The 14,873-nt window shown below is 45.2% G+C and overlaps 1 protein-coding gene across 1 annotated transcript; it reads right to left on the reverse strand.

Moving 5' to 3' along the window:
* Positions 1 to 7,245: 7,245 nt before the first annotated feature.
* Positions 7,246 to 14,519, reverse strand: PPCS (phosphopantothenoylcysteine synthetase). The gene is made up of 3 exons (XM_056865251.1): positions 14,025 to 14,519; positions 8,534 to 8,637; positions 7,246 to 7,569 (listed from the first exon to the last, which is right to left on the reverse strand). Exons 1-3 carry the CDS (start codon positions 14,512 to 14,514, stop codon positions 7,252 to 7,254), a joined length of 912 nt encoding a protein of 303 aa, XP_056721229.1. The 5' UTR covers positions 14,515 to 14,519; the 3' UTR covers positions 7,246 to 7,251.
* Positions 14,520 to 14,873: the final 354 nt, after the last annotated feature.

The raw sequence follows: 14,873 nt of genomic DNA on the forward strand, positions 1-14,873 counted from the left end.
AGCAGGGTTGGAGATGTTGGGGGTGGAGCCTGAGGAGGGCGGGGTTTGGAGAGGGACTTCAATGCCAAAGTGGCCATTTTCTCCAGGGGAACTGATCTCTGTCGCCTGGAGATCAGTTGAAATAGCAGGAGTTCTCCAGCCACCACCTGGAGGTTCAATACAATACACAGCTTGAGCTGTAATATTTTTATTAACTTTGATATAAATACATAACATTTTTATTACAATATTGAATACCCATAGTAGCTGTGTTATTTAATACACCACCAGGAGGTTGGCAACCATATAGCCTAGCCTACCTCACAGGATTATTGCGAGGACAAAACGGGGAGAAAAGTAGGGTACAAATGAGGTAAATACACAAATAAGGGAAATTCCTTAAAATATACTGAAACTCACCTAGCAAGCCACAAAACTACCCCAAAGCAAGCTGAAAATAAATCTGCATTCAACCATAACCATCTTTTTGCAGAATCAGGTCAAGGTCCAACCAGTCAAGGGTTGTTTTCAGCAATGGCCAGCTAGACATCTCTCAGAAGCTCCCAAGCAGAACATGATGATAATGGTCAGCACAATTCAACGGTGTAATAAATCTGTACAGAGAGGATCCATTTACCTATCATGGCTAATGCATACTTATTCTCACACCCCTATTCTTATACCAAAAATTATTGCCCAAGCCTCCTTCACATTATGCATTGCTGAAGAACCTATTCTGCTTATTGTAAGTTAAGTTATTAAGTTACCCTGCAGCAGCCTGTCCTGCAAAGTTACAAACCAAGGTTGCCCATTCTTGTTCTTCCAGTTAAAAATATATTTTAAAAACCCATAGTTCTTAAATAAGCTAAAATATGTGTAAAAATGGCATACTGTGCATACGTTAATGTTCATGAGCTATGAATATGGACAAGACAGCCATCATTATTAGGGTTGCCAACCTCCAGGTGGTAGCTGGAGATCTCCCGCTATTACAACTGATCTCCAGCTGATAAGAGATCAGATCACCTGGAGAAAATGGCCGCTGTGGCAATCAGACTCTATGGCATTGAAGTCCCTCCCCTCCCCAAACCCTGCCCTCCTCAGACCCAGCCCCAAAAACCTCCCGCCAGTGGCTAAGTGGGACCTGGCACCCCTATCAATATATCTTCCTTGCATTATTCGAGTTGACTTTGTGTAATGTTGAAGAGAGAATTTTATCTTCTTTTGTTTCCCTTCTCCCTTGGGCTTGGACAAAAAAAAAAAATCCTGTAGCTGAACCAAGTGTTGAGTATGTTCTTAGACTTGGCAGAATTTGCTATTATAGTTGAAGTGATATTAGCAGCAAGGTTGTTTTTTTTTTTTTTTTAATGCCGGGTTTTTTTTATAGTTTCCAAGAGGGTCCTGGAAACCCTAATCATTATTCGGAAAAGTAGCATCTAAAGATGCCAAAATGCAAGCTGAATCATGAAGAATGGTAACTCTAGATTTCCAAAAATTTGAAGAAGGCATTCCTAAAAGAAGCTGGATTTTACTGTGTGCACCGGCAAAATCCACTTGCAAACTATCATTAAAGTGTACTGAAAGTGCATTACTTGGCATGTGTGAAAGTGTCCAACTCCCTGTTTTATTTAGCTGAGACACACTAATATAACTCCCTAATCATTAAAAAACCATTAAGCTTCCTAATCATTATTTGGAAAAGTAGCATCTAAAGATGCCAAAAATGCAAGCTGAATCATGAAGAATGGTAACTCTAGATTTCCAAAAATTTGAAGAAAGGACTGGAGAGAGAAATTATGGATGTATATGAGGATGGCCAAATTAACAGACTTCCTACATGGAAAAGATATGGAAGAATTTTAAAAAACTTGGGCAAAGGCCGTCACATATTGGGATAAACTGGCAAAAATGGATTTTACTACTTTAATTAGTGAGTTATAGAAACTAGTTTTAATATTTTTATATTTTACTGTTTATTGATATTTTTAAAACTGTTTAGACACTTCTTCGGAAGTCGGGTGATGGGTCACTTTTTTAAGGTGGGTGGAGGGTCGAAGGGGTATCTTCTTGAATCTTATAACTTTGTAACCGCGATTGTACCAATAAGTATATATAGATACTTTTTTGTATTTTCTTATTTTTTAATTTTTTTAATATATTAGTATTATTGTATTTGTTTATTTTGTTTTGTTATAAAAATTAATAAAAATTTATTAGTATTATTGTATTTGTTTATTTTGTTTTATGTTATAAAAAATTAATAAAAATTAATTTAAAAAATTTTTTTGAAGAAGGCATTACTGGAGATGGGTAACGAAAAGGAATCTGGTGGCACCTTAAAGATGAAATAGATTGACTGCAGCATACGTTTTTGCACAATCCCTTTTCAGTTTTGCTCCATTTGACCCAGTGAGGCAGCGCTCATAAAAGACAAATCCACAGATTATCATCTAATCCATTTATTATTATTATTTTTATATCTGTTCTTCTTTCTTTTTTATTCTTTCTTTTTTTTTTTTCTTTTTTTAATATAGGTAAATGAAATAGTAAATGTGGTAAGTGTCTGCAACAATATTAGGATTAGAATCTTAAAACAAAGGAGATTACAAATAAATGATAAGATTGAGGGAGGTGTAGGGGAAGTCTCTATATTTTTTTTAATCTATATATGTATGTATTTTCAACGATTATTAATTAGAATTTATAATTAGATTATTATTATTATTATTAGATTAATTAGAATTTATAATCTGATGTTTACTTATATTGGCTGTTGAATACTTTGTCCAATCAGTATAGAAAAATTATATATATAATTGTTATAATATAATATATAATTATATATAATATAATTATATTATATTATAATATATATAATTTTATAATATATAATTATATTATAAAATTATATATATAATTATAATTATATATATAATTATATATATACATTATATAATATATAATGACAAATCCACAGCGGGCCAGTTTGACAGCAGCTTTCAGACCCGGGGGGGTGGAACCTCCATATTCAGAGGCACTCTACCACTTATGGGGCGGGGATAGAAACCAGGAGGAAGGCCTCGGGCTTTCTTGACCTGCTTGTGAACTCCCCAGAGGCGTCTGGCTGGCCAAAGTGGAAGGGCTCGTCTGACACAGGACCGGGGGACATCTCCCTCCCTCCCCCCACCCCCGGTCTCCCACAGCCGCAGCCCACGGACTCACCGGCCGGGCTGCCTCCATCCCCGCTCGGCGGCATGAGGGGCGAGGGTAGCGCCTGGGAACCGAGGCAAGGCCGCGGAAACCATGGCAACGAGGCCTGCCGCTCAGGCCCAGCCGGGCGACGCGCCGAGAGGCCTGCGGGGAGCCATGGCAACCGGGCCCGTGGCCACGCCCCCTCCGCAGATTCTCCTCCCCCCCCTCCCCCATGCCTAGATTACAGTCCGTACAAATGAAGACTCCATAAAGGAAGCCGCAGCCTTCAGCTGGCAAGATCTGAGCCAGGCTGTCAAAGACAGGACATTTGGGGATATGTAAAAAAATTAAAAGCTTTTGGGGGGGGGGAAGTAATTAGGGAAACTAATAATTTGATTAATGGTAGAGTAAAAAGAAAACCTGCATTTTGTTTATTGGGAATTCCACACACACACACACAAAAAAGTGTAATAATGACAGGGTTATTTGTCAATATAGTTTTGCTGCTGCAAGAATTGCAATAGCTAAAGTTTGGAAGCAAGTGAATAAACCTTCAATTCGTGACTGGAGAAACTATGAATGTATATGAGGATGGCCAAACTAACTGAATTCCTACATGGAAAAGATATGGAAGAATTTAAAAAAACTTGGGCAAAGGCCGTCACATATTGGGACAAACTGGCAAAAATGGATTTTACTACTTTAATTAGTGAGTTATAGAAACTAGTTTTAATATTTTTATATTTTACTGTTAATAGATATTTTTAAAACTGTTAAAAGACACTTCTTCGGAAGTCGGGTGATGGGTCACTTTTTTAAGGTGGGTGGAGGGCGAAGGGGTATCTTTATTGTCTTTATAATTTTGTAACTATGAATGTATTAAGTATATATAGATACTCTTTTGTATTTTCTTTTGTTAATTTTTTATATTATTTTTATTGTATTTGTTTGTTTTTGTTTTATGTGTTATGTTATAAAAATTAATAAACATTTATTAAAAAAGATAGGACATTTCGGAGGACTTTCATTCAGAGGGTCGCCATGAGTCGGAAGCGACTTGACGGCACTTAACACACACACACACACAAATGAAGACACGCACACCTTTCAGGAAATACACGAGTGGCCTAAAGCAATTAGTAAAATCCAGTTTATTGGGGCAAGTATATGTAAAGTGCCGTCAAGTCGCAGCCGACCTATGGCGACCCCTTTTTGGGGTTTTCATGGCAAGAGACTAACAGAGGTGGTTTGCCAGTGCCCTCCCTCTGCACAGCAACCCTGGTATTCCTGGGTGGCCTCCCATCCCAATACTAACCAGGGCTGACCCTGCTTAGCTTCTGAGATCCCACCAGATCAGGGATATACTCCCAAGCAAAACAAAGCAGGCATCCAGGGGCACCAGAAGATTTAACAAAGAAATGTATGCTGGAATAATCACTTTCACACATGCCAAATGATGCACTTTGAAGCTGGATTTTACTGTTTGCACCGGCAAAATCCACTTGCAAATGATCATTAAAGTGTACTGGCATGTGTGAAAGTGTCCGACTCCGTTTTATTTCACTGAGACACACTAATATAACTCCCAACTGAAATTAACGCCGAATAAAAAGTGCATAGAATTGCATCATCATTTGAACAGCAACAGAGTAGTCCATACCGGGATGAGGTTTTGTTAAGGTGCCGCTAGACTGCTGATTCGTTTTACAGCCTGAGCTGGTGACTGTTCACCCCAAAAAGTCGCAGTGAGACCACTGGCTCACTCCCCCTTCAAGGGAAATGAGCAAAATAAAACTTGCCTCATAGAATTGTGAGGACGAAATGCAGCAGAATGATTCAAACCACGTTGGATCCCATTTGGGAGAAAGGCGGGGTGCAATGTAGATATATAAAGGAGTGCATTACAGTCCGATCCTATACCACTAGGTGGGCTTGAGCCCACTGAAATAAGTTAGGCCCATTGAAGAATGGAATTTACTTCTGTGTAAGCATGGGATTGAATCACAAAGATCCTGTAGAGGGGCTAGGGATTAAGACTCTCCCCTCTAACACACACACACACAGAGCCCAGCCTCCTCTTACCCCCTTAAGCATCCCTGGAGGCATTCCATTGCTTGACAATGCGGGGGAAATGAGTTTGTAAGTTTTACCACCTCAGTTTTTCAAAATTTCAGATACATTTGCTTACATTCAAATCTAAAATGTTTGTGCTAGTGCTCCAAACCAGCGAAATGTCATTGGTGCACATGCCTAACCACCTCTAAAAGTTGCAACCCTGATAGCCAGCATAGTGTAGCAGCTAAGAGTGTTGGATTAGGATGTAGGAGACCCTGGTTCTAATTCCCAGTCTACCATAGAAGCTTGCTAGGTGACCTTGGGCCAGTCACACACTCTTAGCCTAACCTACCTCACAGGTTGTTGTGACTATAAATTGCAGACAGGGAGAATGTAAGCCGCTTTAGGTTCCCGCTGGGGAGAAAAGGGGGGTATCAATGAAGTAAAATAAAATATGTTCCATTGAAATAACTTGGGCCAGCTTCCCAGTTAAACACACCTAGAAATGTAACTACCGTGCTCTCTTGTCCCACTTATATTTTACACAGCCCCCTATACTTTGTATCCCTTCATTTCCTCCCTGAAGTAACTGGATGTTAAGCAAACCACCTCTTCCTCTTCTGTGGTTACAGGCGGCTCTATGTACTGGAAAACTTTGTGCCTCAGTTGCCATACTTACGAATCTATTACTGGGATGTGTGGGAAAACTGCATCCTTCATGCCTTTTACTGAGAAACAGGGCCATATTAGATGAAGTCAATTACACTTGAAATGCAACATCTCCAAAGAGAGAAGTAATGTGTGCACATACACAGACCAAGACAGTAGTAAATAGACTGTACCTCTTCTGGCAGCTGGGGTCTTGACTATAGCAGAATTCAGAGTTCCTCAAGATGGGCCTTCTAAGCCCATTCAAGTCAAGGCACTTAGAAGGGCAGTATTCTGCTCAGGGATGCCCTTTTACACATGTCATATTCATCACTGTTAAGGCTCTTCCCTCCAGTCCTTCCCTTCCCCATGTCAAAATTTAAATTGTAATGTCATAACATTTTTAATGTTATGTTACTTTGGTGGGTTTTTTTAAATCCCGCTTTTCTAGCATGGAAAGTAGGGCGTCTGTAGTCAATTTCAGAAACAATAAAATACAGAATGTGAATTTCAGTTAAATGGGATCTTAAGTTCTTGCCTTGAAACCAAGTAGCATTTTAATGGGGAATTAGGAAGTTCTGAATTTCAAAGAATTTTCCTATAGCAAAACTACAAAATTCCAACAACTCCTATAAGATACCTGCAAACTCTCTGCACCATTACATAAAGCTAACTTAACCAGGCCTTAGTTCCTAACCAAGATCTCTAACTTTGGCTTTGTATTTAAGTCAGCAAAAATTCACTTTGCTAGACATTTTGATTGCACTCTGCACATCTGACCAGGCTTCAATTACCAAATAAGAGCTCGGGGAGGGACTGTGGCTCAGTGGAAGAGCATCTTCTTAGCATTCAGAGTCCTACATTCAAGCCCCATTTAGAAGGACCAGGTGGTATGTGATATGAAAGCCCCCAGCCTGAGACCCTGGACAGCCACTGTCAGTCAGAAGGGACAGATCTCAATGGCCTGATTCGGTACAAGGCAGCTCCACATGTTTGTACGGATTTGGCTAAAATGTTCAAACAGAGGAGACTGGGCAAGATCTTCACCAAAAAGGCAGAAGAGACAAGGTTTTGATTCAACAGGCTCACAAAAAACATACACAGAGAGAGAGAAAAAGAGAGAGACAAGCTGTGAATTTGGAATGTTCCTATTTATATACGTATATATATTCTCCGATGAGCAGCAAGCTTATGAAGGTGTGCAAAGAAAAACGTGTCAGATTTTCACTGTTCTGATCCTAGACAGAGCTACAGCAAATTGTTTCCCTTTCCTCTGTTTACCAGTAGAAGGAATCTTCCAGTTCCACCACCATTTAACCGTCATTAAAAGTCTATTCTGATTTGAGGGCTCAAATCATTTTTTCCCCTTACAAGGGGCTACTTCTCCATGAAAGCTGTATGCCGAGACTTAAGGTGGCTCACAATTTTCTCCTCGATTTCCATGCCGCGGGTCAGTTCCTCATCAGACAGCGACAGCTGCATCTCTGAATCCCTGGTGACCACGAGCACGGAGGTCCTGTAGGAGTCGAGCATGTTTGCTATCACCACCTGGTGGCGGTACTTCTCCAAAGCCTGCCGAGATTTGTCAACCAGAATGGAAGGATTGGTTTCCAACTTGAAGGAAATCACAAACGCTTCGGGAGCCCATTCCTTCACCAGAGGGGAGAGCATTTTCGGTACAATCTTCATCGTGATCTGCATTGAAAAGGAGAAAACCTAATTAGCAGAAACATTTCCAGGGCACGCAAAGACCCTTGAGTGTAAAAGCAAACAGTTCTGCAAGCAGATCCACAAAAGTTAATAGTTTAAAAAAACATTTACTTGTCTGCCTGCCTACACTTATTTACTTATAATATTTCTGCTCTGTCTTATCGCCTTAAACTTAAGACAGCTACCGAAGAGGCAACAAGCTGAAAACTCATAATGCAAAATGTATTAATCAGTACAATAAAGATAGCATACAGGATAAAAACAGCACCACACACACACATCCTTTGTGGTCACTGGAAAAAAATGTACAACTATTAGTAAGATTTTGTGCATCAATGACAGGAAACCTCTCTTATTCACCAGAGCTGAGCAGGGAGTTGATTGTTTCCAAGTCTGCAATTAAAGGCTAGCCTCTCTCTGCACTGGTCTGAACGAGAAAGGAACATGGCAACTCATTCTACTTAGTCACTATTTTTATACTTTAGACCTAAGCTGAAATGCCTGTTCAGCCATGAACACTGCAGGTGTCTTTTCAGCAAGCCAGCCTCTATTTCTCACCTGCAGAAATGATGGACACACAGCATGGGGTCAGCCGGTTTTCCCTCTTTTGCTTCCCCATCTCTTTTCCCCTATTCTCCTTCTTTATTGAGGCTGCAGCCTGCATGAGATTCTGCTAATCAGGCAGACTGCTCCTCCCAGTGTCTACAGCGTTTGCACTGTTACCAGAACTCCACGGCAGGTAGGTGCTGGATCATCCTGTCAACTCCAATTCCAAGTATGTGTGGTGCATGCCAGTGGACATGGCTTAAAAAACTAGCAGCCATGCTGCCAGAGGCAATTCTGCACTTGGATAAAGGGACAAGCCTGAGATGAACTCCTGGTTTCTAATGCCTCTTTGAGGCCTCTTCATAGACCAGAAATGCTCCTGGGCAAAGTTGCAAAGCGTTACCTGGAGAGGTCCATCTACAGACTGGATCTTGTGTTCTGGCATCTCCGAAGCAGGGATGTAGAAGTCCGACACGGCAGCTGCCAAGTAGAACATGGCACTGGAACCTAGTGGGGGTTGAGAAAGTGGAAGGGCCTCTATGGGAGAAGCTGTTTGGAGAATGCAATGTCCGAACAAACATAGTCCCAGCAATCCAGCACTCGACCCCTTCACTCATAAAAAACCCTCTCAAATCTCTTTTACCTTACTTTACACCACCTTCTACACATCTACAGCCATGTTCACCCAAAGTAGTTTAGAGAGCAATCCTACACAGGTCTATTCAGCGGCTGTGACTGATGGGAAAACTGCTAGTTTCTAAACTTTCTTCAAATTGATCTTTAGCAATGTTTACTGGACAGTCAGTCCAATGGCAAGTTCTTCCAAAGCTGTACTGAATTGAAGCCCCAGCTAATTACTGATTGTGGGCCCAGTTGATTTATTTATTAAAATATTTACATCACGCCTTTCCTCGTCGTTCAAGGCAGCAGCTCAATATGAAGGAACAAATGTTAAGCTATGAGGCTGACCACATGGGAGACTTGTGCAGGGTTTTTTTTAGAATACTTTCTTTCTGGAGCATTAGCCTAACTCGAAATGAAAGGGAGGCCTTTTCTTTACCTTTCAACAATGTATGGTCACTCATGATACTTTGGAGGCAATGCAACATATTCTTTAGCTTATTTACAGCCCATGCCTTTTGCCTATTTATTTTATTTATTTATTATTTCCATTTGTTACCCAGCTCTTCCCGGCCAAAGCCAGGCTCAGAGCGGCTTACAGAATATAAGTCATATTAATCAATAAAAGCATTAAAACATTTTAAAACAGCCCTATAAAATCATATTATATTAATTTACCTAGGCACCTCTAACAAACGAGTCACACTACAACAACCCAGCTAGGGGAGAAGATGGAAGCACCAGATGGAATAAAAAGTGTTAACCACAATGGGAAGGTTAGGGAGACCAGTCTTTATATATAGGAACCGTAGCTGTCCTCAACCATAAGCCTGGCAGAATAGCTCTGTTTTACAGGCCCTGTGGAACTCTTTGAGGTCCCGCAGGGCCCTGGTCTCACTAGCGAGGCTATTCCACCAGGCAGGGGCCAGAGCAGAGAAAGCCCTGGCCCTGGTCGAGGCTAGCCGGACACTCCTCGGGCCGGGGACCACCAAAAGATTGTTATTAGCTGAACGAAGAGCCCTCTGGGGAACATACCAGGAGAGGCGGTCCCGCAGATACGAAGGTCCCAGACTGTATAAGGCTTTAAAGGTAATAACCAGCACCTTGAATCTGACCTGATATTCCAGTTGGAGCCAGTGCAGCTATTTAAGCACTGGCGTGATATGGGCCCGCGACGAGGACCCAGTAAGCAGCCTTGCTGCGGCATTTTGTACCAGCTGGAGTTTTTGAGTCAGCCTCAAGGGCAGTTCTATGTACAGCGAGTTACAGTAGTCTAGCCTGGAGGTGACCATCGCATGGATCACTGTAGCTAAGTCGGGGCGGGAGAGGTAAGGCACCAACTGCTGGGACCAGCAGAGATGGAAAAAAGCCGACCGGGCCTCAGCTGTGACCTGGGCCTCCATAGATAAGGAGGCATCCAAGGTCACACCCAGGCTCCTGACAGCGGGCACAGGTGTTAGCGGCACGCTGTCAAGAGCCGGGAGTCGGCACCACCCCGGCTGAGCCACAGGACCTCCATCTTTGATGGATTTAACTTTGCCTCAACCACCCAGTCACGGCATCCAAGCACCTGGCCAGTGTGTCTGGGGCAGAGTCTGGATGGCCGTCAATCAACAGATAAAGCTGGGTGTCATCAGCGTACTGATGACATCCCAACCCGAAACTCTGGACAAGCTGGGCAAGAGGACACATGTAGATGTTAAAATTACATAGGGGAGAGGATTGCACCTTGCGGCACCTCACACACCAAAGGATGCCGCTGCGACACCTCTTCCCCTAGCGTCACTCTCTGTCCCCAATCACGGAGAAAAGAATTCAGCCATTGAAGGGCTAAGCCCTGGATCCCAATGTCGGTGAGACGGTGGTCTAGAAGATCATGATCGACCACATCGAAGGCTGCTGATAGATCCAATACTATCAGCAGCCCCGCCCCGATCCAGCTGTCGAAGGAGATCGTCTTTGAGGGCAACCAGAGCCATCTCCGCCCCATGGCCAGGGCGGAAGCCAGACTGGAATGGGTCCCAAACTGATGCTTCATCCAGGAAGACCTGGAGCTGCTCGGCTGCCACTCTCTCAACTACCTTTCCCAGGTACGCAAGATTGGACACTGGGCGGTAGTTGGCAAGATCCCTCAGATCTAATGAGGGCTTCTTTAAGATCGGACGCACCATTGCCTCCTTTAATTGATAATCTCTCCCAGGGGGCCCCGCACCACCTCCTGGGAGGCCTTGACCAACCAGGAGGGACACGGGTCCAAGAGGCAAGTGGTGAGCCTTACAGCCATCAGGACTCCGTCGACATCGTCTGGAGAAAGCCGGCCGAAATGGTCCAATATTGGACCAGAAGACAGGCAAGGGGCCTCAAGTTACCTTGCTGTATCAAAGTTGGCCGGGAGATCATGGCGAAGCGACAAAACTTTATCCGCAAAAAAGCTCGAAAAAGCCTCGCAGCTATGGGTCAAATTTTGATTTACATTTGGCAGTCCCCCTGTTAGGGACATTAATGAACTAATAACTCTAAATAATTGTGCCAGGCGAGAGCTAGCGGATGCAATTTCAGCTGCACAGTATTCTTTTTTAGCAGCTTTCATTGCCACCTCATAGGCTTTCATAAATATCCTATAAGATGTTCTTGCAGCCTCGTCACCAGTTCGCCGCCGTACTCGCTCTAGCCGTCTAAGCTCTCGCTTCATACTCCTGAGTCCCTCAGTAAACCACGGGCCCCGTTTCTGCGAGGGCGAAGAGGGCGTCGGGGAGTGATCTCGTCAATGGCCGAGAAGAGTCGGCTATGCCAGTCCTCTACAAGCACATCAAGAGAATCGCCAGGAGGAACAGGATCCCGCAGAGCCCTCTGGAATCCAGTCGGACCCATGAGTCTCCGCGGGCGAGCATAAGTCAGCTCACTGCCCAAACAGGGAGGAAGCGGGAAGTCAATCCGAGCCTTCAGGACTAGGTGGTCTGACCATGGAACCTCTACTTTCGGCATCAGGCCCACACCTACCCCAGCCCCGAAGATCAAGTCCAGCGTGTGTCCTGCTTGGTGTGTGGGACCCAAAACAAACTGGGGGAGCCCCAGTGTCGCAATGGACTTAGAAGTCCCACCATGTTCAATGGGGCTTACTCATACGTACGATTTCAGCCTTAACATATTAAGGCTGCATGCCCTGGCTCAGTAGTAGAGCGTCTACTTTGCATGCAGAAGGTCCTGGGTTCAATCCCAGCATTTCCATTTAAAAAAGGGGGGGCTCACGTTGTAGGTGATAACAAACATCTCTATGTGAGACTCACATTGTCAGAGTAGACAATAACCAACCTTGTTCTGACTCAGTATAAAGCAGTTTCATGTGTGTATACATGTAATGTAGGAGTTACATGGTTAGACAAGAACGTGGAGACCTGAGTTCAAACCACTACCTCACCAACTGTCATTCCCACACAGTCTGACCCACCTCACAGAGTTCTTTGTGGATAAAACTGAAAGGAAGACCATCTTGAATGTCTTAGAGGACAGCCAGGATATAAAAACAGAACCTACGGCCATTTCGCAGACCGAGTCACCCACAAAACTGACAGTGATTCACTTTCCAGTAAGCAGGCTTAGGACCAGGGTGCCTTCCTATGGGCGTTTCCCATTCAGTTAGGCCAGGCTGGCTGTAGGGTTGCCAGGTCCCTCTTCGCAACCGGTGGGAGGTGTTTGGGGCGGAGCCTGAAAAGGGTGGGGTTTGAGGAGGGACTTCAATGTCATAGAGTCCAATTGCCAAAGCGGTCATTTTCTCCAGGTGAACTGATCTCCATCGCCTGTAGATCAGTTGTAATTGCAGGAGATCTCCAGCCAATACCTGGAGGTTGGAAATAAACAATCACCTCTGTACTCATACCTAAAGGTTTGGAAATCAGCACAGAGCCAAGAATGTACAACCATGTATTGAGTGCTACAATAATACAACTGTACAACCAAAGTTATATTCTATTCTAATATATACAAAACCATGTCCTGTATAATATACGTGAGTCATTTAGACTTCGACCATAAAGTTCCACCTATGTTCCATTCGATGTTATCAACCAGAAAAAAGAACGGTCCAGTGTTGGTACCAAGACGAAGTAGAAGGGGATACGGCCGTTTCAGATTCTTCAACAGTCCCACTTCCAATCCTAAATTACCTAAATATAACAGTCACCGTTTAATATAATAATATTTTTTACAAATTTCTTTAAGTTTAATGGTTTCATTCTTACTTACAATTCTGTAAGAATCCGAAACGGCCGCATCCCCTTCTACTTCGTTTTGGTACCAACACTGGACCATTCTTTATGGTCAAAGTCTAAAGGACTCACTGGAACTTTATGGTCAAAGTCTAAAGGACTCACCAAAAATATTTTCTGGTAGGGTATGAGCTTTCGCGAGCCGCAGCTCACTTCTTCAGATACAGCTTAGAATGTGAAACCATCTGTCTTTAAGTAGAGGAAAGTGAATTCAGACGAGTATTAGTATGTAAATGTTAACAGTATGTAAATGTGAACAGCAGGCGTGATGGGATTAGGTGTGGTATGCAGGAGTCTGTGATGTCCAGGGGAGAGATGGGTGTGGCGAAATCGGCTATTCACATTTACATACTGTTAACTTTCACATGCTAATGCTTGTCTGAATTCACTCTTCTCTACTTAAAGACAGATGGATTCACATTCTAAGCTGTATCTGAAGAAGTGAGCTGTGGCTCGCGAAAGCTCACACCCTGCCAGAAAATATTCTTGTTAGTCTTTAAGGTGCTACTAGACTCTCGCCCTTTTCTACTACTGCAGACAGACTAACACGGCTGTGTGTGTGTAAAGTGCCGTCAAGTTGCAGCCGACTTATGGCGACCCCTTATAGGGTTTTCAAGGCAAGAGACTAGCAGAGGTGGCTTGCCAGTGCCTTCCTCTGCACAGCAACCCTGGACTTCCTTGGTGGTCACCCATCCAAATGCTAACCAGGGCCGACACTGCTTAGCTTCTGAGATCTGACGAGATCAGGCTAGCCTGGCCCATCCATTCTAAACATCTAACACGGCTACCCACTGTGAATTATCTTAAAGGACTCACGTATATTATACAGGACATTGTTTTGCATATATTAGAATAGAATATAACTTTGGTTGTACATAGTTGTGTTATTGTAGCACTCGATCCACGTTTGTACACTGTTGTGCAATACCTGGAGGTTGGCAACCCCTAGCCGGCTGCCAGGAAGGCCCTGACCAGGCCGCAGCCCTCCACCTCCTCCTGCGCCCTTACCCAGCGGCGCCAGGGCCCGGGCAGCAGCCCTCAGCAGCGACAGGTACTCGACCAGGCCGGTGAACTCGACGACCAAGAGGGCGTCTTCGTCCTTGGCGCGCCGGTAGGCCTGGAGGGCGGGCACGAGCCCCGGGAGCGCGCCCACGTCGGCGCGGACGCCGGGGGCGGGGCCGGCGTCCACGCGCAGGGCGTCCAGGAGCGCGGGCCCGTGGGGGGGCAAGGCGCGCGCCCAGGGGAAGGTGGAGCGCGCGCGGTGCAGGAAGCAGACGCCGTAGCCGGCCCCCACCAGCCGCTCGGCCGAGGCCGCCCCGCGCCGCCCGCTGCTGAAGTTCTCCAGGAAGCGCACGGCGCGCGCCTCCAGCGGCACCTGCGTCCCGCCCGACGTCACCAGCGCCACGCGCTTCCCCCGCGCCCGCTGCGCCTCCGCCCAGGCCCGCACGCGCCGCTCGGCCTCCGCCTCGGCCCGCGCCTCGGGCGGCAGCTCCGCCATGCCGGGTCGCGGCCCCGCGCGGCCAGCGGTCGCCACTTCCGCAATGGGCGCGGCCTCTTCGGCGGAAGTCCCGCCTCCTCCCGAGTTCGCGGCCCGTGCCTTTGCGTCGTCGAGGGCCTACCGTGGCCAGGGCCTAGAAACGTCTGTCTCCCCCCACCGCCCCAAAATGCGCCTGAGGGGTTCACCACAGGGACGGCGACGCCTAGAGCGACCCCCCCCCACGGCCAACAGCGGCAGCACGGTTTAACCGGAAGTGCACCCAATGGGCGCGGCCTCCTCTGCGGAAGTCCCGCCTCCTCCCGAGTTCGCGGCCCATGCCTTTGCGTCGTCGAGGGCTTACAGTTGCCTTCTCTCGCACT

The sequence above is a fragment of the Euleptes europaea genome, chromosome 19 (assembly GCF_029931775.1).
Source record: "Euleptes europaea isolate rEulEur1 chromosome 19, rEulEur1.hap1, whole genome shotgun sequence".
Lineage (NCBI taxonomy): Eukaryota > Metazoa > Chordata > Lepidosauria > Squamata > Sphaerodactylidae > Euleptes > Euleptes europaea.

Coding starts and splice junctions, on each gene's coding strand:
- PPCS (XM_056865251.1), bottom strand. CDS start 14,514: ATGGCGGAGCTGCCGCCCGAGGCGCGGGCCGAGGCGGAGGCCGAGCGG. Junction 8,638..14,024: donor CCGGGCCCTGGCGCCGCTGG/GTAAGGGCGCAG, acceptor AACCCCCACTAG/GTTCCAGTGCCATGTTCTAC. Junction 7,570..8,533: donor CTGTAGATGGACCTCTCCAG/GTAACGCTTTGC, acceptor TTTTCAATGCAG/ATCACGATGAAGATTGTACC.